Source organism: Ursus arctos, unplaced genomic scaffold (assembly GCF_023065955.2).
Source record: "Ursus arctos isolate Adak ecotype North America unplaced genomic scaffold, UrsArc2.0 scaffold_2, whole genome shotgun sequence".
NCBI classification, from domain to species: domain Eukaryota; kingdom Metazoa; phylum Chordata; class Mammalia; order Carnivora; family Ursidae; genus Ursus; species Ursus arctos.
The window spans coordinates 99,718,249-99,742,546 of NW_026622874.1; the positions used below are offsets into that span (position 1 = coordinate 99,718,249).

The window sequence follows — 24,298 nt, forward strand, 5'->3', positions numbered from 1 at the left end:
TCTACGCTGAATATATCGCGGATGGCATGTAGTTCAAAGCTTCCACCACTCGCCAGGGCCGAAGAGCACTGTTTCCAGCTCTGAGCTCATTGGATTGCTTAGGACACCCCTTAATTCTCTCTTTGGATGGTTTAAAAAGGGAGAATTTTTAAATTATCTATGGGAGAATATAGGGAGAGTTCTACAGAATGTTTCTTTTTCAATGTAAAACTATAGTAAATAGTCTGTGTTGGAATACACAGTGATTGACAACAAGCTCCAAGTAAACATGCCTTCTTACTCACAAAGCCAGTAGTCCTACAGTAAGGATCTATTTAAATGCAAGTTTCTGAATTTCTTATTCGTTCTTAACTTGCAACTTCATAATCACTTCAACACCTCACTGTTCATTGCAATGTTAAAAATTATGATTTCCAAATGTGAATAACCAAGCCCCAAGATTTTGTACTATGGGAAGTGCTTCTAAATTTAAAATGATTGTGTTCAATCCTTAAGAGCAGAATCTATAATGGCAAGAAACCAAACAGAACCATACAAACTTAACTCCTAAAGCAAACTTCCCTCAGTTTTCATTGCCGAAATGATACAACCTGAAAAATTCCAAGTGACTTCTCACTTTTAGGTCCATGGACCCCCATGTTTATAGCAGCATTACTTACAATAGCTAAGATACGGAAGCAGCCCAAGTGTCCATCGATTGATGAATGGATAACGAAGATGTGGTATGTGTATATGTGTGTATAATATTTGTCATAAAAAAGAATGGGATCTGGGGCGCCTGGGTGGCTCAGTCGGCGACGTGTCTGCCTTCGGCTCAGCTCATGATCCCCGAGTCCTGGGATCGAGCCCCGCATCAGGCTCCTTGCTTGGCGGGGAGCCTGCTTCTCCCTCTGCCTGCCGCTTCTTCTGCTTGTGCTCTCTTTCCGTCTCTTTGACAAATAAAATCTTAAAAAAAAAAAAAAAAAGAACCTTGCCATTTGCAATGACATGGATGGAGCTAGAGTGTACTATGCTAAGCGAAATTTAAGTCAGAGAAAGACAGCATATGATTTCACTCATACGTGGAATTTAAGAAACAAAACAAGCAAAGGGGGGGAAAAGGACAAACCAAGAAACGATTCTTAATTCTAGAGAGCTGATGGTTAACAGAGGTGGGGTGGGTTAAACAGGTGATGGGGATTAAGGACAGCACCTGTCATGAGGAGCACCAGGTGAATCACTAGACTGTGCACCTGAAATTAGTATTACACTATATGTTAACTGGAATTGAAAACTTAAGACTTATCCCTTTTATAACTCAATCATGGAAACAATTTATCTGAACTTCCTATACTAATTGCCTCAGTTATAAAAATGTTTATCGAAGGCCTTATTTTGTAAAGTCATGAAACTTCATATAGTGCATTATCATCACTGCTCCACCCCAGACCTTCCCACAGGAGAGGCCTGTCTTCGAACAGGAACTGGACACAGTGCCAAAGGGAAAAATCTCGGCCAAATGTATGTGTATTAAAAAATTATTTTTTAAAAGATTTTATTTATTTGACACAGAGAGAGTACAAGCAGAGGGAGAGGGAGAAGCAAACTCCCCGCTGAGCAAGGAGCCCGATGTGGGACTCGATCCCAGGACCCCGGAATCATGACCTGAGCTAAAGGCAGAGGCTTAATTGACTGAGCCATCCAGGTGCCCCATGTATTAAAAAATTAAAGAAAAAAGTTGTTATTGTGAACATTCCCCCATTCAAGAAAAACACAACTTATTCTAATATAACCACATGAAGACATTCCAAATTTATTTAGCACTGGATACTAAATAGAGAATTCCATATTTGCTCTTTGCAACTGGTTGAAAATTTCTGTTCTTGCAATTTACAAAACAGAGTAAAACAGTCGATGGGTCACAGAAAATTTTTTCCCAAAGGAGTAGACTTAGTTTAAAACAAAGAAGCGGCAGTGGGGGGGGGGGGAGATGGGGGCTGGACAAGAAAACAGTTCCCATTTTTAAACAATTCCGGGTTCTCACCTCACCATCCCTCAGTGACCCCAAACAGAGAGCCCACTAAGCAGGGCTCTCACTGCCCAACCAGGACAGCGTCCTTCGCACCGGCCATGATCACCGTGAGGGCCGCCCCAGAGGATCACAACACGTTCTCACTATGTCCTGGGAGGAAAGTGAGAGCAGAGTTCCGACCTGGCTTCGAGGGTTGTCTTTCAAGCTCTGCGTCCGGTCTTCTCCGTCAGCAGCCTACTTGGACCGGTGCTAAAAGACTTTTCAGTATGAGGAAGACAGCGCTGATAAAAGACAAGGTGAACTGAGACGACGCACGTAAAAGAAGACATTTATTATGCTAAACAACACGTTTTATTTTTCGTTTTCCCCAAACACTAAAACAGCACATGGCAAGTAAGTCAGCACACAAACGGAGAGAAGCAACCAGTCACCCCCAAAATGGTTAAGTCTTACTTTGGGACTCCTGAAAGACTCATGCTCTGAAGGGACCTTCACCGGAGTTCTCAACCACCAGAGGGGTTACCTCAGCAAAAATGTTAGTGTGAGAGATACGTCTGCTCCTGGAAACCGGAAACTTTCTACGGGGGCGATACGAGGTCTGTCTCCCCCTGACTGAGCTACCGCAGGTGGTCTCGAGGTCGTTTCTATTTCTGGTGACACAGCTAGGGCTCCTAGCTTGAGAAAGGATTATACTAAAAGGACACTGAATATTGCAACTTTCACCATAGGGCCTCCATTTAAACCACATTTCAAGGGGAAGGAATGGGATGTGAGAAAAGAAATCAAATTTGCTGCAGACCGAAATTATTCTACAGAATGCAGAAATGGTGGCAGGGCCGAGAGCAAGTAGGGAAGGGCTGACTTGAACAAACGGCCACTCCTACCCGATGATCAGTCTGAGGAGACAGTATCTGGGACGGGAGCCCTTTAGAATGAGCGTTGAAGACATATAAAGAATGTTGTTAAATCTTTACGCTGAACCTGACATTTACAGGGTCTATGAATGTTCTCCTTGAAATGGTATCCCAATACTGAATGTCTTTCAAGCACAAGTTAAAACATGTTCAAAAATCTCCTGTCACACAAACCAACTTCCCATGAGTTTAAATTCCACTTAAAGTTTGTCTGATCATACAAACTGAAGCAGGAACTTCTGTTCGCATCCAGACTCAGCATGAAAGAAATCATTCTAAGACAACTTTTAAAATTAATCTCACTATCTTTATTGTTCTGCTTGCTCCTTAACTATGGCGCAACGGCTTTGCTATTTCAAAAGCTGGTAGAGCCAGTAACCCCAGTATTATCTGCAGATCGTTTGAGGTGCTTTTTACACTTGAAAGCATTTTCGTGTATTCTACCATTTGCTCTGAAAACAGGGGCTCTGCGGGGCCAAGGAAAACACATTTTGTCTCATCATTCAGGAAAACTTCAGGGCGTGCGTGCAGCAGTGCAGACAGGACGAAATGCAGGCCACACAGTTCCAACTCAAAGCCCAGCCCCTCTAGAAGAGCACTTGGCGGTTGCTCCTCAGAAACCCCCGTTTCTGACCGTTTCTGAGGGCACGGCAGTCCTGACGCCCAAGGCTCTCCTGTGTGGCACCATCCTCTGCGGCTGTCGGTGGCCCTGGGCCCTCCTCCCAGCCAGTCCCTCACCAGAGCTTCCCCCACTCCGCAGGACACCCCAGCAAAATGCTCTTCTGTGGGCGCACGGAACACACGCACAGTCTTGCTCTGACCCACTGCGGAAGCTGAATTTCTTCGTAATGATTCTTTCCAACGTGGAAGCGCACTGTTGCTGCTGTGAAGCAAGAGGCTGGCCTCACTCAGAGCATTTTTCATTTCCATTGATAACTCCTCCTTTCGTGAATTTCCAGCCACATCGGCCGCAGGTGTGCGCGTCCAGGAGGAGGAAGGCGTATCTGTCGCGCAAGGCCTCTCCCGCTGTGCTCTTTCAAATCCATACAGAAGCCTGTCTGAGTCCTTGCTGGCCCCCTGCACCTTCCCGAGGCAGGTGCCCGGAGCCCCCACTCTGTCCCTCATGCTGTGTATCCTCCGACGTGGTGAGCCTGATGACACTCCTGTCAGTAAGTGGAAGGCCTTCAGTGGATCTCAATATGAACCTGGAAGAGATAATCAAATTAAAGTATTATTATGAAGACGGAGCCTTAAAAGAGCCACACATACCAAGTACTTCCTAACAAATGTGAAGATCTCTTTAACAGTCTCTGGTACAAGGATTCCTACATTTTGAAAGAAAACAGGATGACAACCTACCAATTAGAGATCACAACAAAAAGAACATTTAAAAAAAAAAAAAACAGTACTTTACTAATGCAGTGTTTCCTAAAAATACTTAACACACACACACACACACACACACACACACACTCACTCTTAGGCTTTGTCCTTTTCACAGCTATTTAGTTATTTCTGTGGGTTCAATAAAAATCTGTCCTCTCTTTAATCAGGACGCGTAACTGGATGACTCAGTTGTGCAAACCAAGGCCCTACCTGATGTGTCCTATTTGAGAATGATTCTCAGTGACTCAAGCATGACAAGCCACTTTTAAGGAATCAAGGTCAACATTATCTACAGATCTAATGGCCACAACGCCCTCCAGGAAAAACCAGCGTGGAGGGGTCCTGGCCTACAACATCTCAGCCTCAAGGTGGTAAGGAAGATCACTGGCTGGCAGGTCAGGAACCTCAGCAAACTTTGGAGCCTTGATAAGAGAAGAATTCACCCGAATTTATAGGTACTACAAGTGAAAACATGGTGGAGAAAGTTTCCTGGGCTTACCTCCCTACTCTCCGACTAGCTCAGTCCGAGATTCTGTGTGAAAACTTCGGGACAGAAGTTGATATGTGACCTCAGCGGTTGTTCAAGAGCAAACTCAAGGTGGCCCATATGGTTAACACTCTTGCTGCACCTGCAACCCTAATGGGACCAGCCTTTTTCTGTGACCAAGATTCATCTCTCCTTGACATCACTATGACCCCCAATGGCGAAGATGTGTCAGGAAAGGCTGTGAAAGGGCCTTCAGATGGGCAAACAACAAGCTGACGTGGCGTGCTGTCCAGTGCATCCTTGGGTTACCTAAGTTTACGGGGCCCTGCACCTGTCTGAGCTGCTTTATGACTCTGAGTTGTAAAAAATGTGACAGGAAGGCAAAAGATTTCTTATCCAAAGAAATTAAAAATTTTGTTCAGAGGAATGCAATTGATTATTATCCTGTGGATATGGACCAGTTTTTACATCCATTTGTACTTCACTTTGGCGTTCCTGATTACATATGTGTGCATGTTTTGTCTAAATTCTCCTTTAAACTGATTATAACATCTCACTAGTTTCCTCATTAATTGATGAGTTAAAAAAAAATGTTAACCCATGTTCCTTTAAAAAAAAAACCATAAGCCCAGAGCATTAATACATGAAAAATAAAGAAATACATAAACTGTATTTAGCAATTTTTCTAAGAGGCCAGCCTAAGGAAGAGCACTCTAACGAGAACACACTACTCTGCTGGGAGAAAGGAGGGATGGAAATGTGGGACGTGAGGCAGAAGCCTGAGAGAGGACAGCTGGTCTCCCAGAGGAAGACAAAGACGACGCCCAAGAGCGCAGAGTCAGGGAGCAACAAGCATGCAATTCAGAGCCAGAGAAATACGCACAAGGAGAACCAGCTGTAGCTGAGAGGCTTGGCTATGGGGACAGAGAAATGGGGGGCAGGAAGCTGCAGTTTCTCTAACCAGGGGAACTAGCTAGGTAAGTGTGTGTGTTACATTTTTTAAAAATGTAAAGAGAATACACTGGGAAGAAAATAAACAATTATCAGAGGCTGAAGCAGAAGCAAAAAGAGCAAAGGGAGGGGCGCAAAGCCAACCAGGGCTCACGAGAGGCGCTGGTCGTGGAGTAAGGAGCGTGGCCTCCATCAGCAGGCGATGCAGAGCCACTGAGGGACGTTTGGCCGGGAGACATTGGCCAGATCTGCATTTCCGATTAATTCCTTGGCTGCGGTGTGGTGGCTAGACTGGAAAGGAATCACAGCAGACAATGAGGAGGCTATTCCAATAGCGCAGGGAAGGGGTGGAGGCTGTGGGTGAAGAGGAGAGAGAAAATATTTTTCCACTTGGTGGCTGACGGATGTAGAAAGGGAGAGGACCACAGGTTTCTCTGGCTTTCACTTCTGGGTAATGAAGGCATCACGAACGGGGAATAGAGAGGAGCAACAGGTCTGGAGGGACGTCAAACAGCTCAGATGGGGACACACAGAGTTTGGGAGAACTGGGCAAACATCTGGATTATTAATAAAGTTGTTAGCTCAAGAGTGATGTCAGAGCTGGGGACTAGATTCTGAAGTCGCCACCTTTGGGGAGGTGGATAAAAAAGAGAAGATGGTAAGGTACAGAAGGCCAGGATCTCCAAGATCTAGCGAGGACCCCACAGCCACCAAGGAGGAAGATTCAAAGCACCTCGAGAAACTCCGTGTCACAGACGCTAAGAGCATCCTGTGCTTCAAAAAACAGGGCAGTCAGATGTGTTTCCTGCACAACCTACTCAGCTCCAAATCAACTCTAAACTTCATACGATCTTCTAGTCCAGCAGTCGCTCAACAGGGTGACCCCACCTCAAGGAGTAGGGGGAAAATACCAGATCTCTGCCTCGTTCGTTTTATCCCATTCCCTTTGTAACTTTTTCTTTTTTTTTTAAGATTTTATTTATTTATTCGACAGAGATAGAGACAGCCAGCGAGAGAGGGAACACAAGCAGGGGGAGTGGGAGAGGAAGAAGCAGGCTCATAGCGGAGGAGCCTGATGTGGGGCTCGATCCCACAACGCCGGGATCACGCCCTGAGCCGAAGGCAGACGCCTAACGACTGCGCCACCCAGGCGCCCCCCTTTTTAACTTTTTCTAAGTTTTACAATATATACCATATTTTGGTGGAGCAAAATATATAGTTTATAAATACATACATCTCTGTATATCCGTAGGACACTCTCAAAACTTCCTACCGACAGAAATACGATAAAATATGAAATATGATAAAAACTACAGAACTGATAAAAATGTATTTGAACAGTATAAAGCAGTACACAAATGTAAGATGCAATTTTTTAAAAACCGAGCTATAACTAACACTACATTAGTTTCGGGTGTACAACATGATGGGTCAATATCTGTATATACTGCCAAATGATCACCACGAGTCGACATCCATCACCACACATTACATTTTTTTTTCTCGTGATGAGAACTTTTAAGAGGTGCAATCTTGTAAGCGTGGATTCCGGCTATAATTCAAGACAGCTGACCCTTGAAAACCCAGGTTTGAATTGCACGGGTCCACTTATATGCAGGTCTTTTTCAACAAATACAGTACAGTCCTGTAAAATATTTTCTCTTCCTTATAACACTCTTTTCTCTAGATTACTTTTTCTAAGTATACAGCATATGACACAAAATATATGTTAATTGATGGGGCGCCTGGGTGGTTCAGTCATTAAGCGTCTGCCTTTGGCTCAGGGCGTGATCCTGGGGTTCTGGGATCCAGCCCCACATCGGGCTCCTCTGCTGGGAGCCTGCTTCTTCCTCTCCACTCCCCCTGCTTGTGTTCCCTCTCTCGCTGGCTGTCTCTATCAAATAAATAAATAAAACCTTTAAAAAAATATACATATATATATGTTAATTGACTGTTATTGGTAAGTTAGGTTTTTGGGGAGTCAAAATTTATACATGGATTTTCAACTGCACAGCGGTCCTAACTCCTACCATCGTTCAAGGGTCAAATGTACTTTCAAAATTTACTCCGTCAAAATCTAGTCAACTTCTCTGGACAGTTCTTTCAAGTTAACTTTCCAAAGCACATTCTTTCAAACCTTCCATTTATTTTACTGATTCGAAATGTACTAAGAATGAACATTTTCCTGAAATGGAAGCATTCTCAAGTATATATATATACATATATATGCATATGTGTATGTGTATGTATATATTTTTTAGATTTTATTTATATGAGTGAGCCTGCGCGAGCATGCCCTCAAATATATTTTTAATACATATTAAAATAGATATTAAAAAAAATTCTTAAGGGCACCTAGATGGCTCAGGTCATGATCCCAGGCAGCATGTGGGGATTGAGCCCCACGGGCAGGCTTCCCTACTCAGCAGGGAGTCTGCTTTTCCTCTCCCTCTGCCCCTCGCCCTGCTCATGCTCTCTCTCTCACAAATTTTTAAGAATCTTTAAAAAAATAATAAAATAAAAAATTCTGAAGAAAAACATCACTTAATAGGTGCCAACTCTCAGGAAAATTAGTTTGTTTCTTTGCTTCTTTCTTTCTTTTTTAAAGATTTTATTTATTTATTTGACAGAGAGAGACAGGCAGCGAGAGAGGGAACACAGGCAGAGGGAGTGGGAGAGGAAGAAGCAGGCTCATAGCGGAGGAGCCTGATGTGGGGCTCGATCCCATAGCACCAGGATCACGCCCTGAGCCGAAGGCAGACGCTCAACCGCTGTGCCACCCAGGCGCCCCAAGAAAAGTAGTTTCTAACTACTTTAAGTATGTCCTCATACAAGGCCTTAGTGCTGTTCAGAAAGATGAAGTATTTCCAGAATTGTGTTAAAACACTTTAGCTAAGTTACCGCTGATTATGTATTTAGTAATGTTAGATTTCGTTGTTTACTGAAGATCTAGTTCTTAAGCAAATTCAGTAGTAAATTATGTATCTAATCTCTTGACAAAAATACTTCAGGTCAGTGAAAACATTGTGGCTCTGATCCCTCAACTAGCCAATCAAAACTTCTGATACTAGACACACACATTACTCACATTTTGAGAGCCAGAAATAATTTTCAAATAATTTCTAAACAAGTGAAATATTTTTTACTGAGGTATAGTTGACACACTATAGATTAGTGTCAAATGTACAACAAAGTGCCTCTGCCACCCTGTACATGATGCTCTCCTCACAAGCGTAGCTACCACCTGTCACCATACAACACTACCATAATATATGCTGTACCTTCCTCGCCCCTGACTTATTCATTCCGCAACTGATCGCCTGCCTGTACCTTCCACTCCCCTTCAGCCATTTTTCCCATCCTCCCACAACCCCCGTCTGGCACCCATCAGTCTGTTCTCTGTATTTATTGGTCTGTTTCTTTTTTTGGTTTGTTCGTTTGTTCTGTTTTTTAGATTCCACATATAAGTGAAATCATGTGGTGTCTTTGTGAAATATTTTAATAACTTATTCTCACTCTACTACATACATAGGTACATTACATTGTACCCAATTATATAATTAACTGTCCTTAGCCCTAGAAATCTCATCTCGACCCCCACCCCCCGGGGGTTAAGCCTACAAAATAATAAGCAGCATAAGCTCTGGCAAACAAACTTATCCACCAACACGAGACCATCAGAGTAAAGGAAGGAGTCTATTTTGAAGTTCAAGACACTAAGATTCAGAAAAAATAAAGTGCAGTGCTGGGAGTAAGTTCCTGAATGTACTTCCTCACCCCATACCACCCCCCCCCCCAAAGGTAAGAAAGATTGAAAATGGAACACCAAAACCAGAGGGGTGATGTGCAAGGGAAACAAGATTATCTGGGTGTGTCCATGATCTCCGGTGCAGACAGGAGAAATCATCCTCCACAAAAATCCCGGCCTGCTGGAGGCAGCTGACCTGCTGCATGACAATAGGCCTGACCCAATTAGGCAGCTGCAACCTCTTGGACTGCTGTCACCTTACCTTCTCCAACCTGAGCTATTAATGGCCTCAGGGACCCGACAGTCTGGATACACTGCTCTGTAAACTAAAAATAACCTGGCCTCTATGCTTCTGAAAGCCAGCTGGCAAGGCTATTCCCAAAGGGGGCTGGGAAGAAGACATAGCTCAAAGAGGAGGGTTGGGAAAACAATGCGCTTAGAGTGGGGTCCTGCCTCACAATGGGTTGCAAACAGGCTCCAGGCCCATGTGGACCTCGCCTGGCTTCCAGAGCTTCCAGATGTGACCATCAGTATACATCACTGTGCTCATGATGAAAACAATCAGACTGAGGAGGTGACCAAAATACATTCCTCACATTGCTGCCCAGCATAGGGCACCTGGCTGGCGCAGTCCATAGAGCATGTATGTAACTCCTGATCTCGGGATCGTGAGTTCAAGCCCCATGCTGGGTGTTGAGATTACTTAAGGAAATACAAAACAAAATTTAAAAAAATAATAAGACTTAAAAAAAAGGGGGTGCTACCCAGCTCAGAGGATGAGAAACAGGAACAACTCAGTCACCTCCACATTCAGCTGAATCATAACCACAGGAAACACTAAGAGTGCTGAGTTCCTATGACCAATCATTCAGCACATCCGAATCAAACCTGCCCTTAAAAAGCCAGTTGTGCAACTCCTGCTAGCCACCACCCTGTTTCCTCCTTCTCTCACCTGCCTGCTAAAGGTGCGCTCAGACGTGGGCTGTCTTCAGGCCATCCTCTGTCCTCAGCGTGCTGTGGGAACTCACTGTGTGAACACCTGGCATCCTCTCTGACCAGTTCCATAAACAGCAGCTACCATCATCATCATCAAGAGCATTTTAGGGAACGAACCACAAAATGGGGCTGGGGGTTCTGTGAAGCAGAAGACGCAGGAGTGACCACTGGATGGCAACATGGCAGTGGCCTCAACAGACCGCGTGTTTCCGTGGAGGAGAAGCCGAGGCCCAGGCTGCAGTGGCCGACAGTGAATGCAGAGCATTTTAACTTTTAAAATTATTTACAAATGCGAATAAGTTTTCCTTCAGGACTCTACTCCTACGATTTTCTGCTACAGATTCAATCAGGAAGTGTTCACTGAGCTCCTACCCTGGGCCAGGCACTGGTGTTAGGACAAACAGGGCTCTTCCTGAAGCCTACTTTCTAGTTAACATACACTCATAGACAAAAATGTCATTCACATGGTTTCACGGCAGTGCAATTTGGATACATATCACAGGAGATTCATAAACACACACACATACCTTTTCTTAAACCAGGATAAAATAGGGTGGAATTCCTCGTAGCCTAAGAGTTGGGAAGCCCCCCCCCCTTTTTTAAGATTTTATTTATTTATTTGCCAGAGAGAGAGAGAGAGAGACAGCATGCGCACAAGCAGGGGGAGCGGCCGAGTTAGAGGAGAAGCAGACTCCCAACCGAGCAGGGAGCTGGATTCGGGACTCAATCCCAGGACGCCAGGATCACAACCAGACCCGAAGGCAGACGCTTAACTGACTGAACCACCCAGCCACCCCTGGGAAGGCCTTCTAACTAGGGCAAACCTAAAGTCAAAAAAGATTGTTAAATTTGACTACATAAAAATAAACATCAGGGGTGCCTGGCTGCCTCAGTCAGTAGAACATGCCACTCTTGATTTCAGGGTTGAGAGTTCAAGCCCCATGTTGGGTGCAGAGATTACTTAAAAGAAAGAAACAAACAAGATTTTTTTAAAAATTAAGGAAGTTCAGTATGTCAAATATAGACCATAAGCAAAGTCAAAACATAATAACTAAAAAAATAAAAATAAACCACTTTTCAACTGTTACCTAACAGATATAAGGTTCTAAGAAATTAAGACCATCAACAATCAACAGAAAAATGGGTAAAGAATATGGGTAGTTCACACACAAAAAAAGAAATGTGAACCAGTCTTTCTCTGACATACCACGTAAGTACGTAAAGAAGGCGTGTTGGCTCAAACAACAATATACACCCACAAGCCAACCACTTCCAGCATCTCCCCTGCTGGGGCCCTGATCAGGAGTCACCACGGTGTCCCTCCCTCCCCACTCCCCAGAGTCTGCCTGCTTCCACCCTCAACTCCGAAGTGCAGTAACAGTGATCCTTCCGAAATGGTTAAACACAAGATTACCATATGACTTAGCAATTCCACTCCTATATCCAAGAGAAATGAAATCATGTCCATACAAACCTTATACGTGAATGCTCCTAGCAGCATTACTCACTCGTAATAGCCAAAAGTGAGAACAGCCTGAATGCCCAACTGATGGATATAAAAGACAAGAAGAGGCTGTGGAAGTGTCATAGACTGGAGGACACGGGGCAACTAAATGCAGGAAAAGGAAACAGTGGGAAAACCTGGTGAAACCCCAATGTATCGGACCATTGTTCATCTCTGAGTTTTTAACTGTGCTGTGGCAGAGTTAGCCTCTGGCCGTAGAAGGTGGGTAAAGGGCCTATGGGAGCTCTCTGCACTATTTTTGCAAGCTTTCTCTAAGTCAAATCATTTCAGAGTAAAAAGTAAAAAAAAACCAAAAAAGTGATCCATCCTGGTTTGAATTTTGTTAAAAATACTTCAGTGTGGGGTGAGGAGATGAAGATGGCATAGGCTTGAGGAAAGAGATCAAACAAGATTAGCAAAGAGTTGATCCTTACTGAAAAGGGGTGATGGAAATATAGATATGTGTGTATATATACACATACATATATATATGGTTCATTATACTACTCTATTTTTGTGTATATTTGAATATTCCAATAAAGCTTTAAAAAAATAATCCTTCAAAAAAGTAAATCACATTAAGTCCCATCTCAGTGAAATATCTCCCACTTCACTCAGACTACAAGCCAAAGTCTTCACAAAGGTAGGAGCCACCGTCCCATGTTCCCCCGTCCCCCAGTTTGTTACTGTGATCATATAAGAACAGAATTAAGAACACTCTAGGGGCGCCTGGGTGGCACAGCGGTTAAGCGTCTGCCTTCGGCTCAGGGCGTGATCCCCGTGATCTGGGATGGAGCCCCACATCAGGCTCCTCCGCTATGAACCTGCTTCTTCCTCTCCCACTCCCCCTGCTTGTGTTCCCTCTCTCGCTGGCTGTCTCTATCTCTGTCGAATAAATAAATAAAATCTTAAAAAAAAAAAAAAAAAGAACACTCAGAAGGGTGCCTGGCTGGCTTAGTGGGAAGAGCATGGAACTTTTTTTTTTAATCAAGGATTTATTCAAGAGAGAGAGAGAGAGAGAGAGAACACAGGTGCACGCCAGTGAATGGGGGAGGGGAGAAGGAGAATCTCAAGCAAATGCTGCCCTTTTCCATGTGAAAGCAATTCATTTTTATCAGCCCTAACAAACTAACAGAAGGTGCTATGGTCTGAATGTCCCCCCAATTCATATGCGGAAACTCTAACCTGAAGATGGTGGTATTAAGGAGGTGAAGCTTCTGGGAAGTGTGTAGGTCATGAGAGTAGAGCCTTCACGAATGGGATTAGTGTTCTTACAAAGCGGCCCCACAGAGACCCCGACCCCTTCGACTATGAGAGGACAAGCAAGAAGGCACCTGCTAGGAATCTGGACTCTCACGAGGGCTTGACTATGTGGGTGCCTTGATCTAGGACTTTCCAGCCTCCAGAACTGTGGGAAATAAATGTCTGTCGTTCATAAGCTGCTCTGTCTGTGGAAGTAAAGAACCATGAGTCCTTCTCCACAGATCATTTGAGAAGTAATGCCTAGGCTCTCTCCTGAGTTAGGGCTACTCCCCCCAGGTACAGACAAACACATTTTTTTTTTAAGATTTTATTTATTTATTTGAGAGAGCACAAGAGTGTGATAGCACAAACAAGGGGGAGTGGCCAGCAGAGGCAGAGGGAGAAGCAGGCTCCTCGCTGAGCAGGGAGCCCTATGCCGGCTCGATCCCAGGACCCTGGGATCATGCCCTGAGCCGAAGGCAGACGCTTAACCACTGAGCCACCCAGACGACCTCCAACAAACACATTTATGAAAAAACAGTTTTTAACCTTACTTTCCTTCACTTTTTTTCCCCAAGACTTTATTTATGTATTTGACCGAGAGAGCGCACACACACAAGCAGGGGGAGCAGCAGGCAGAGGGAAAGCAGATTCCCCACAGAGCAGAGAGCCCCATGCAGGGCTTGATCCGAGGACACGGGATCATGACCTGAGCCAAAGGCAGACGCCTGACCGACTGAGGCACCCAGACACCTCACTTTTCTTCACTTTATATGTGGTTGGTATCTTTTAACATTAGTACACATTGATCTAACACATTTTAGTATCTGCTTGACCCATTACAGGACTTTGTGTAAGACTTAAAAAAAAAAAAAACCTAACTCAAGGATACAATTCTTTCAAATTTTATGCAGGATGAAAATTTTTTAAACTTCAACCTATTTACATAGGTTGAAAATTTTTCAAAAGTTCACTTGAATGGAAAGATTCCCCAGTGTTTTTATGTTTCCTGCACGTTTGGTACTTATCACCTCAAAGTATGCAATTTAACTCATCTCAGAAGCCAGAACAAACTCTTCACTAGGCTGACGCTTTTGACTTGACTCATTAGGATTTCACAAAGCTTATAAGCTTTTATTTTTTTTTATTTTTTAAAGATTTTATTTATTTATTTGACAGAGAGAGACAGCCAGCGAGAGAGGGAACACAAGCAGGGGGAGTGGAGAGGAAGAAGCAGGCTCCTAGTGGAGGAGCCTGATGTGGGGCTCGATCCCACAACGCCGGGATCACGCCCTGAGCTGAAGGCAGACACCTAACGACTGAGCCACCCAGGCACCCCGCTTATAAGCTTTTACAACATTTTCTTAATAATCTCTAATTTCCCCCCAATCGAGCAACAGAATAAAACTCATTTCAAGCTGCACTTGACCCTGCAACTAAGATCTTGGGATCTTTACTACTTTATGAATTGTTCAGACATAAGATCATGCAATCTGAGTCAAAGCCAAAGTCCTTTCAATGTTCCTAAACCTCTCAGTCTGAATCTTCTGCCACCTTCTTCATGTTGTTCTGGAACATACCAGGCTTGCACCAGCTGTAGGGTCTTCTCTGCACAAAATAAGATACTCTTCTAACCCAGACATCTCCCCAGCCCCAAGGTTAAAGCCCTCACCGCTGACTTCAGATTTTGTTCACACGCCACCTAATCAATGAAGCCCACCTGCTCTATTTAGAACGGCAGCCAGCTCTCCCACCCCACCTACACTCCTGAACTCTTCTACCTGATTGGAATGAACGAATAGAGATTTTCAGGTGACAGGCGAACACGGAAAGACAGGGAGTTGTGGACTTAGAGAGTCTATCAGAAAGCAGACTATGATAGAGCAGTCAGAAGCAGAGGGGAGGGGCCTCACAGAGGGAGGAGCCAAAGGAAGCTTCCTGGGCCTGGTCACCACCGGGCAGCGTTGCCCATGCCACGGAAGACAAGGACATCGCTCAGTGTGACAACTATCATCCACTTTCACCATGTCTTTTCTCTAATTTTTTGAGGTGTTCTTCTTTTTGGGGGGAGGGGCAAAGGGAGAGAGAGAGGACCTTAAGTAGGCTACATACCCAGCATGGGGGGGGGGGGGCTTAATCTTACAACCCTGAGATCATGACCTGAGCTAAAATCAAGAGTGAGACACTTAACCAACTGAGCCACCCAGGCACCCTGAGGCCTTCTCTTTTAATTGTTATAAATCTAGGTGACCTGGGCCTAAGATATTTGATTCTTCCCACAGGTGGCATAACTGAAAAGTTGGAGGCATAACCGGTTACATAGGTTCTCAGTACAATCCACCATCTTGCTTTTACTATTTTTTTTTTAAGATTTTATTTATTTGCCAGAGAGAGAGTACAAGGATGGGAAGTGGCAGGCAGAGGGAGAAGAAGGCTTACTGCTGAGCAAGGAGCCCCATGCTGGACTCAATCCCAGGCCCCTGGGATCATGACCTGAGCCGAGGGCAGACACTTAACCCACCGAGCCACCCAGACGTCCCACTAATTTTAATTTAGTATTTCATATAAATTCTCATTTTTCTACTCCTTGTATTTAATTCTGTATAAGTAGGATGCTAATGACTCTAGCAGATTAAGGCTTGCTTGCAAACAATATTTTTTTTCCGAAAATTTTTGAATTTATTTTTTTCTTAAGCTTACAATCTTTTAAAATGATAAAGCTCCTAGGTTTATAAAGCCCTTTTCCACCTATTTTCTTATTTAATCATCTTGCATATGCATATTAAAGAGGTATCAACTGCCTGAAAAGGTCTACAAACAAATGATGCAGGGGTCCTATGTAAACATGTGGGACACAGCATCCTTTATTCCAGCAGCCACCACGAAGAGACTGGGGACACAGAGGGGTGAGTAAAAAGGCAGCGACCGCAGCTGTCCTCTTGCTCAGATTCTATTTCCCACGGCACTTCCGTTTACAAGAGGCCAGAGTAATTAAACCCTTAAATCTGGTTAATTTAATTAGTGATTTTCCACAAATGAACAGAAACTCTAACCCTGCAGGGGCATTTCAAGTAGCAGCTTAACTATCACAGTGAAGAAGAGAGATACCCTGCTCCCACCCTCTCCCCGCCTCAGCAGAGGAAATGACTGCCGCCGCACACTGGATCAAGCCCGAAATCCAACCTAGAGATCCTCACACAGTTCTTAGCCGGCCCGCCCCCAACGTACCTGGTGACCACTTTGTGCCTCCCCCGCCCCCACCTCACCCGACCTGACTGAACAAGCCCACACGCTACTCCTACAGCTCAGCTCTGGGCTTCTCTACAGCTGTGCTGCACCTGGACTGTTACCCCACGTCAAGTACACCAAGTCACTCATCACAGGCTTTTGGGATTGGTGCGCACTGAGCCCTTCTGACTGCCCAAACCACTCCAAATAAAGCTAATTTCCCTCCTCCCAAATGCATCTACCCTCAGTCATTACGATGCAAATTCCTGTTATGAAATTTGTACTTGAATAACAGTTCCTGAGATACTCAAACAACTACAAACAACTGTGAGATGTGGAAACCCTAAGCATCACATTAGAAATGGAGTCCTTTATTCCTTATTGCCTGTGGAACAAGCCAGCCTTCGGTACTCTTGCAATGAAGAGAGCAGAAGTGCAAGATCATACGGATATGGTGATCATGCAAGTCCTCTCTGAAATCAGAACTGAAGTGTGAGACTGTACCAAAGGACTGAACCAAAGGAAGAACAGCTTATGCAAATGCCCAGGGGCAGATATGCAGAGAGTAGTAAGGAAACTGTGAGAAAGAACAATAACCAAGAAGCAACCCAAGTGAGATGTTAAGAGAGGTAAACAAAAGCCAGATCTGCAGAATAAAAATATGTGAAGTGTATTCTGTCTGCAATGAGAAGCAGTTTTATTCTGTTGTTTTGTGGGAAATGACACCTATGTTTAAAAAAAAAAAAAAAAAAAAAGACCTCTACTGAATGGTGGAAACAGATGGTCCAGGTGAGCGATAACGGTAGTTTGGACCAGAGGGTAGTCATACATAGTTAAATGGACGTATGACAACGGTAATTTTTTTTTCAAAACACGGTAATTTTTAACATTATGTACTAGGTTTTCTCTTACAGTAGTTCTTTTTTTAAAAGATTTTATTTATTTATTTGACAGAAAGACAGTGAGAGAGGGAACACAAGCAGGGGGAGTGGGAGACAGAGAAGCAGGCTTCCCGCTGAGCAGGGAGCCCAACGTGGGGCTCGATCCCAGAGCCCTGGGATCATGACCTGAGCCGAAGGCAGATGCTTAACGACTGAGCCACCCAGGCGCCCCACTCTTACAGTAGTTCTTGTAATTCTACATGTGACTGGCAAAGCATTAATGCAATTCTAGACAAAAAGTTCCAAAGTAGGATGGCGGGGGGAGTCAAATACAGCCTACAGACTTGCTTTGGCTACAGTTTACTTTCTTAAAACTTGAGTTAATTTGGTATCTAAAAATCAGTATTTCCAATTTCTCTTGAAAAATCACTAGATCTGGCAAACAACCATTGGCTAGTGGCAACTGGCTAGAGCACAGGTTTTCTGGCTTCCCCCAACCCCCATACCCATCACCTCTGACTCGTTCATACCACCTACTGGAAAGATATTTCAGTTTTCCACTCTTCCAGTCTGGTACCTTAACTTAGGGATGCCAGAAGCCCTTGTTCACATTAGAAGTATCCCAATTTTGATCTTAAAATAGAAAGGCAGATTCCTCTCATCTCACCTTAACACAATTTTGATCAAGAATTGGTTTTACGTAGCCTGCCATCACCAGTGACAGGCACCAAAAAACCTAAGGGTCGAGGCGCAGAGACAATTCCATCCTGATACAACCAAACCAGAGGGGACAAAAAGGACAACACCTGCATGATCTCAAGAGGCCTGGTCTTAGCACTCAGGCTTCCTCATTTTGCACACCAGGGAGCAACACAAGTACTGTCAACCCGCTAGCTCGGGGAGGGCAGGAACCTGTCCCTCCTGTGTCAAAGCCTGTGCCAAGCACTCCAAGATGTGTAAATAGAATCCAACAGGAGCTCAGCATTTGGCCATCTATGATACACTTATAAAGGGAAATTCTCCATCTGACAACTTTTCATCTCACTTAAAAAAAAAAAAGGCATCTATAATTCAAGGGATGAAGGAATGTCATTTACAGCAAAGGTGATCTCCAAGGTGCTGGTTGTATCTACTTTCTCACATCTGAATAGTTTCGGGGCTCTGAAACCTTTTGCATCTCTGCCTCTTCCATATCATTTTCCCTCATCTTCAGCCTCACCCCACTTCCACTCCAAGATAAATAAAATGCATCCATCAAAACACTAACCCATTTTAAGTTTCAAAAAAAATTTGTTGAAAAGCTTTGTAAAGTTTGGGAACTAGCAAAGTCAACCACAAACCCATCTCGCAAACCCAACCATGTAATAATTTTCTGGGCAAAACTTCCTCTTCAGGGCTTTCCCACCGGTGCCAGCATCCACCATCCCCGCGGACCCCACGCCCCAGCTGTAGGCTCTCTGCCGGGGCAAGCCGCTCCACCCCGCCCCCAGCCTCGTTTGCAGAACGGGGACAACAATAACCTCAGCGGGTTTTCCTCCCGTGGGGTTGCAGAAGAAATGCACGCTGCCTGGCATACACTCAGCATCCAGCTTGGCAGCTCCTGTCAGCATCCTCGCCGTCCCGGGCGGGATGGGCCGGACCGCACTGGGCGGACCGGCGCTCGGGGAAGGTCGGGGGAGAGGGACCGGGGAAAGGGGCAGGGCGGGCGCGGCTCACTCACCTGCAGGCGTACGTTGAGCATCATGGAAGCCACGATGTAGAGGTAGGGGAAGTTGATGCGCAGCCGCCAGGCCAGGTCGAAAAAGATGAGCAGCGTGCGGGTCAGCCCCTTGCAGAAGACCCCATAAGAGCGGGCGGCGGCCGAGCGCGAAAGGCGGACAGCCAGGCCCGACAGAGCCGCCGCCATATAGACCGGCGCCCGCCGCGCACCGACCCGCCGCGGACCCCGGCTGCCCGGCGCCCCGAAGCCCGCCCGCCCTCTCGGCGCCGCGTCGCCCCCGGGCCTCCGCCCCGGCCGCTGGGCCGCGCTCGGCGCGCTGAGGGAGCGAGGGAGGCGGCGGCGAGGTCGGGGGCGGGCGGGCGGCGGGGAGGAGAGTCCGCGCGTCACACTCGGGAAAGCGCCTCTGCGAGCCGCTGCCTGTTCCAAGCCCGGCCGTGCGGCTTGACGTCACAATGCCCGCGCCGCGCCTGCGCACCTCTGTCCCGCCACCTACCCCTCCCCTTGTCACCTTCCGCAGGTGAGATGCGCATGCGTGGGCGAGGCGGGGCGGGATGCTCCCGCAGAGCGGGATGCTCCCGCAGAGCAGCGGATGCGTTGTCTCTGTCTGCCCCCTAATGGTAAGCCGGAAAATTAAAACAAACGAGAAGGGGAACTGTGAATTTGAATTAGATTGTACAATGTGAATGTCCTATTTAATAACGGGGAACTGTACATTTAAAAATTGTTAAAATAGGCAGCTCTTTCTGCCCACGGGTCCTGTCCCCGTGCTTTAATAAAATTACATTTTTGCACCTAAATAAATCAATCAAAATTAAAACTGTTAAAACAGCAAGTTTTATGTTATGTGTATCTAACCACAATTATAAAAAGCAAACAAAGGGACGCTTCCTGGGGCCAAGGGGCAAAACATGCTAGCCATGTAGATGTTTCAGGACTCCAGCCATTGTTGTTCAGTGTTGACTTATATGAAATATAATCTTTAATAATTATGGTATTAATTGATACGCTAATGAAAAAAACAAAAATACTGAAACTTCCAAAACTTCTAATATTCCGTGTTTTGGGTTGTGTTTTTTTTTTTACAATGAATTTTTACGTTCCTACTTCGGCATATAGATTTCTGTCAACGATTTGCGTGGCGTGAAGGTAGATACCTTATTTCTAGTCTCAGACAAAGCATTTCACGTCTACTACTGCCCACCAGTGAAAGTCTGGGAATTTGGTACAGGTGAGGAAAAAAGAGTTTCATTGATAAAATTAAATGCAAATCCTAAGTCCTTTAAGAAAGTGTGAAAATTTGAATGTAAAAATGCTTTGCCCTAAAATGGGTTTGCAGTAATAATCACTTTTAGAAGTCATTTAAGGGGCGCCTTGGGTGGCCCAGTTGGTAGCTCGTCTGACTCTTGGTTTCCCCTGGGTCCTGGTCTCCGGTCGTGGTCTCGGGTTTGTGAGATTCAGGCCCATGCACTCCCTGGTGAATGCCAAGTCTGCTGGAGTTTCTCTTCCTCTCCCCCTGCCCCTCCTTCTGGTGCTCTCTCTCTCTCTCAAATAAATAAATACATCTTTAAAAAAAAAAAAAAAGTCATTCAGGGGGCGCCTGGGTGGCACAGCGGTTGGGCGTCTGCCTTCCGCTCAGGGCGTGATCCCGGCGTTATAGGATCGAGCCCCACATCAGGCTTCTCCGCTATGAGCCTGCTTCTTCCTCTCCCACTCCCCCTGCTTGTGTTCCCTCTCTCGCTGGCTGTTTCTATCTCTGTCGAATAAAAAAAAAAAATCTTAAAAAAAGTCATCCAGGAGCACCTGGGTGGCTCAGTTGGTTAAGCCTCTGCCTTCTGCTCAGATCATGATCCTGGGGTCCTGGAATGGAGTCCCACCTTGGGCTCCTTTCTCCGTGGGGAGCCTGTTTCTCCCTCTGACTGCTGCTCCCCCTGCTTGTGCTCACTCTCTCTCTCTCTGACAAATAAATAAATAAAATCTTTATTTAAAAATTAAAAACAAATAAATGAAATAAAATAAAGTAAAATTCTCTGCCCTGAAAGAAATTCACATTCAAGATCATTTAAAAATTTTTTTTCACTTTACTCATCTATAATCCAAAGATTTTAAATCACAGAGAACACTTCCAGTATTGTCATTATGACTATTATTTACCATTATCATTTTTCTTTAAATATCGACTGTGTAAGAAGAATTGTACTTTTTGGGGGGGCGCTTGGTCAGCTCAGTTGGTGGAGCATGGGACTCTTGATCTCAGGGTTGTGAATTCAAGCCCCACCTTGGATGAGATTACTTAAAAAAAATTTTTTTTTAATCTTGAAAAAAAAAAGGAAGAATTGTACTTTTTGATGCTCATAATATTGTATTTACTAGCCATCGTGTTTCAGGCCAAGACCATTTTAAATAGTTATTTCAGGGTTTTTAGCTTTTGACTCATTTTGTTGTTAGTAAAATAATATTTTTCAAAGTATGTGCACAAATCTTCAGTTCCCCTTATTTTTGCAGCATTAGATTTTGCCACATTTATTGCTGCTATAAAAAGCTCCTTCCCTTTTTTTTGTATGCTATTTTTTCCTCTCAGCGCTCAGTGGATGCTGTCTTGATGCAGAACACGTACTGCTGAATTATCATCGTCATTCGAGCGATCCTCCCCAAAAAGCAAAACGAACACTTCTTTATACAGTATTTAGAAAAATAATTTAAAGATTTTTGAAGGCTAGAGTCTTCAGTGGAAAATTTGCCAAAGACACAAAATCAGTCTGACAATCTGTGAACAGGTTTCAAGATCAGCTGAATTTATTTTTAGGCCTGCGAAGATTTTCACTGGTGGAGATTTGGCAGGGCTGTTTATTAGAAGTATGTTGAAAGACCAGATGGGCTGCAGGGATGCGAGATTATATATATATATATCTCCTTCCTGGTTACTCATTTCTTTTTCTCTAAATGCCATTGAGGCAATGAGGCATTTTTATTTTTTTTAATTTTTATTTTAAAGATTTTATTTATTTGTCAGAGAGAGAAAGAGCAAGCGAGCACAAGCAGGGGGAGCAGCAGGCAGTGGGAGAAGCAGGCTTCCTGCTGAGCAAGGAGCCTGATGTGGGACTCGATCCCAGGACCCGGGGATCATGACCTGAGTGAAAGGCAGATGCTTAACTGACTGAGCCACCCAGGCGTCCCCAGTGAGGCATTTTTAACAAGCCTTTCAGGTGCCATAAACAATGGCAAACAACATCACCACAAAACTACACCGAGTAAGGTAAAAAGCCTTCTGTAATTAGACGTAATGGGAGGTCAAAGAGAACACAAAGGAATGCTAATAAGATTTGAGGTTTAATATATATCAAGGTTAACTAGTTCTGAACTGTAGAGCGGGCTGGTAAATTAGTCTAGCCTCCTGACTTAACATTTAACTCAACCCCAATTTTCTGGCATCTCTGGGAAGACATTCTGCTAATTATAATCTGAGAAGCAGGCAGAATTAATTATAAGTCAATGTAGAATGTATTTCCATAGGGGTACATAGGGGTTGTAGGAGAGGGGTGCGTTGGGCATCTGCCTGTGGCTCAGGTCATGATCCCAGAGTTCTGGGATCAAGCCCCAAGTCAGGCTCCTGTTCAGCCGGGAGTCTGCTTCTCCCTCTCCCACTCCCCCTGCTCATCCTGTGCCCTCTCAAATAAATAAATAAAATCTTTAAAGAGAGAGAGAGAGAGAGGAGAGAGGAGAAAAGACACCAAGGCAAATAGGAAAAGGATTTTAGTAAAGCTGGATCAAGAGAATCCAGGTGACTTGCCTACAATCTTCCCTCCTGCGGTTAGAGCAGCAACTCAGGTGAAAGAAATAGTCATCTTTTTTCTTTCCAGCTTCACCTGATGAGAAAAGCACAGGGAAGCAGGGTTTCACATTCAGCATCTTCTTTTAGCCCCATGACCTGGTTCTGTAAAATGAGGGTAAGGACACCCATCCTGCAGGGTATTGGTGAGAAATAAAGGAGAGCAAGTGTGCACAGTATCTGGCACTGTCCTGGGACGATAGAGGGCACCCAGAAGGTCGTAGTTATTTTCATGCTCAGGGCCCTTGAGTCCTTAGAATACAAGTTTAGTGGCTCCATTAATAAGCATTTTATTTTATTTTATTTTATTAAGATTTTATTTATTTATTTATTTATTTGACAGGGAGAGAGAGAGAGAGCACAAGCAGGGGGAACGGCAGGCAGAGGGAGAGGGAGAAGCAGGCTCCCCATTGAGCACGGAGCCCGATGAGGGACTCCATCCCAGGACCCTGGGATCATGACCTGAGCCAAAGGCAGACGCTTCACCGACTGACCCACCCAGGTGCCCCAATAATCGTTTTAATTAGAGGCACCTGGCTGGTTCAGTCGGTAGAGCATGTGACTCTTGACCTCAGGGTCATGGGCTCAAGCCCACGTTGGGGGTAGATCTTCCTTAAAAAGGGAAAAAGAGAGAGATTCTAATTTTGAGGCTCTCGATGTAATAAAAAGTAAGGAAAATGAAAAAATATAAGGTTACCAAAAAAATATAGTTACCCAAAATATAATAATATTTAACTATGGATCACAAGCAACCTGAAAAATGAGACAACTTGATTATGTTGCTGGAAGAGGGGATGGACACAAATGATCCAAAATGTTGGTCAGAAATAATTTATATTCCTTTGCTCATTCCCGTGGAAACTTGGAAGGGTGGGGTGAATGTAAAGACCAGAGCTTCATTGCCATTGTAGGAAAATTCAAGTCTCCAGTCTCTCACTGAAGGGCCCTTTCCAGGCACTCACATTATTTCAACAGATTAAGGTCAATGTGAATCAATGACACAGTGCTAGTATGCAGTCATTCTTAAGCGAAGAAAAAATAAGGACAAAAGTATGCACAGATATGTGTGTGTGCATACGTACACATGCATATATAAAAATATACACACGTGTGCGTATACATATATGGGTGTATATACATATTTATACATATATGCATGTATGTGGGAGGTTGGGAGGGCCTTTGGTTTATTCTTTAAATAAAAGGATAAACCATACATTTGTTTTAAAGTGCTTTTAAAAATCAGGGTGCCTGAGTGGCTCAGTAGGTTAAGCCACCAACTCTTGATTTTGGTTCAGGTCATGATCTCAGGGTCATGGGATCGAGCCCCACGTGGGGCTCAGCACAGAGTCTGCTTGAGAGTCTCTCTCTCTCCCTCTACCCTACCCCTTGCTCGTGCTCTGT

At 44.6% G+C, this 24,298-nt stretch overlaps 2 protein-coding genes across 2 annotated transcripts; both read right to left on the bottom strand.

Moving 5' to 3' along the window:
* Positions 1 to 2,324: 2,324 nt before the first annotated feature.
* FAM220A (family with sequence similarity 220 member A) lies at positions 2,325 to 4,050 on the bottom strand. The gene has a single exon (XM_026516288.4). It carries the CDS (start codon positions 4,048 to 4,050, stop codon positions 3,253 to 3,255), a length of 798 nt encoding a protein of 265 aa, XP_026372073.2. The 3' UTR covers positions 2,325 to 3,252.
* LOC123001971 (small integral membrane protein 10-like protein 2A) lies at positions 2,325 to 19,330 on the bottom strand. Its single transcript, XM_044390221.3, has 2 exons — positions 19,069 to 19,330; positions 2,325 to 4,130 (listed from the first exon to the last, which is right to left on the bottom strand). The coding sequence occupies exons 1-2, from the start codon at positions 19,252 to 19,254 to the stop codon at positions 4,110 to 4,112; spliced, it is 207 nt and encodes a 68-aa protein (XP_044246156.1). The 5' UTR covers positions 19,255 to 19,330; the 3' UTR covers positions 2,325 to 4,109.
* Positions 19,331 to 24,298: the final 4,968 nt, after the last annotated feature.

Coding starts and splice junctions, on each gene's coding strand:
- FAM220A (XM_026516288.4), bottom strand. CDS start 4,050: ATGAGGGACAGAGTGGGGGCTCCGGGCACCTGCCTCGGGAAGGTGCAG.
- LOC123001971 (XM_044390221.3), bottom strand. CDS start 19,254: ATGGCGGCGGCTCTGTCGGGCCTGGCTGTCCGCCTTTCGCGCTCGGCC. Junction 4,131..19,068: donor TGCTCAACGTACGCCTGCAG/GTGAGTGAGCCG, acceptor TATCTCTTCCAG/GTTCATATTGAGATCCACTG.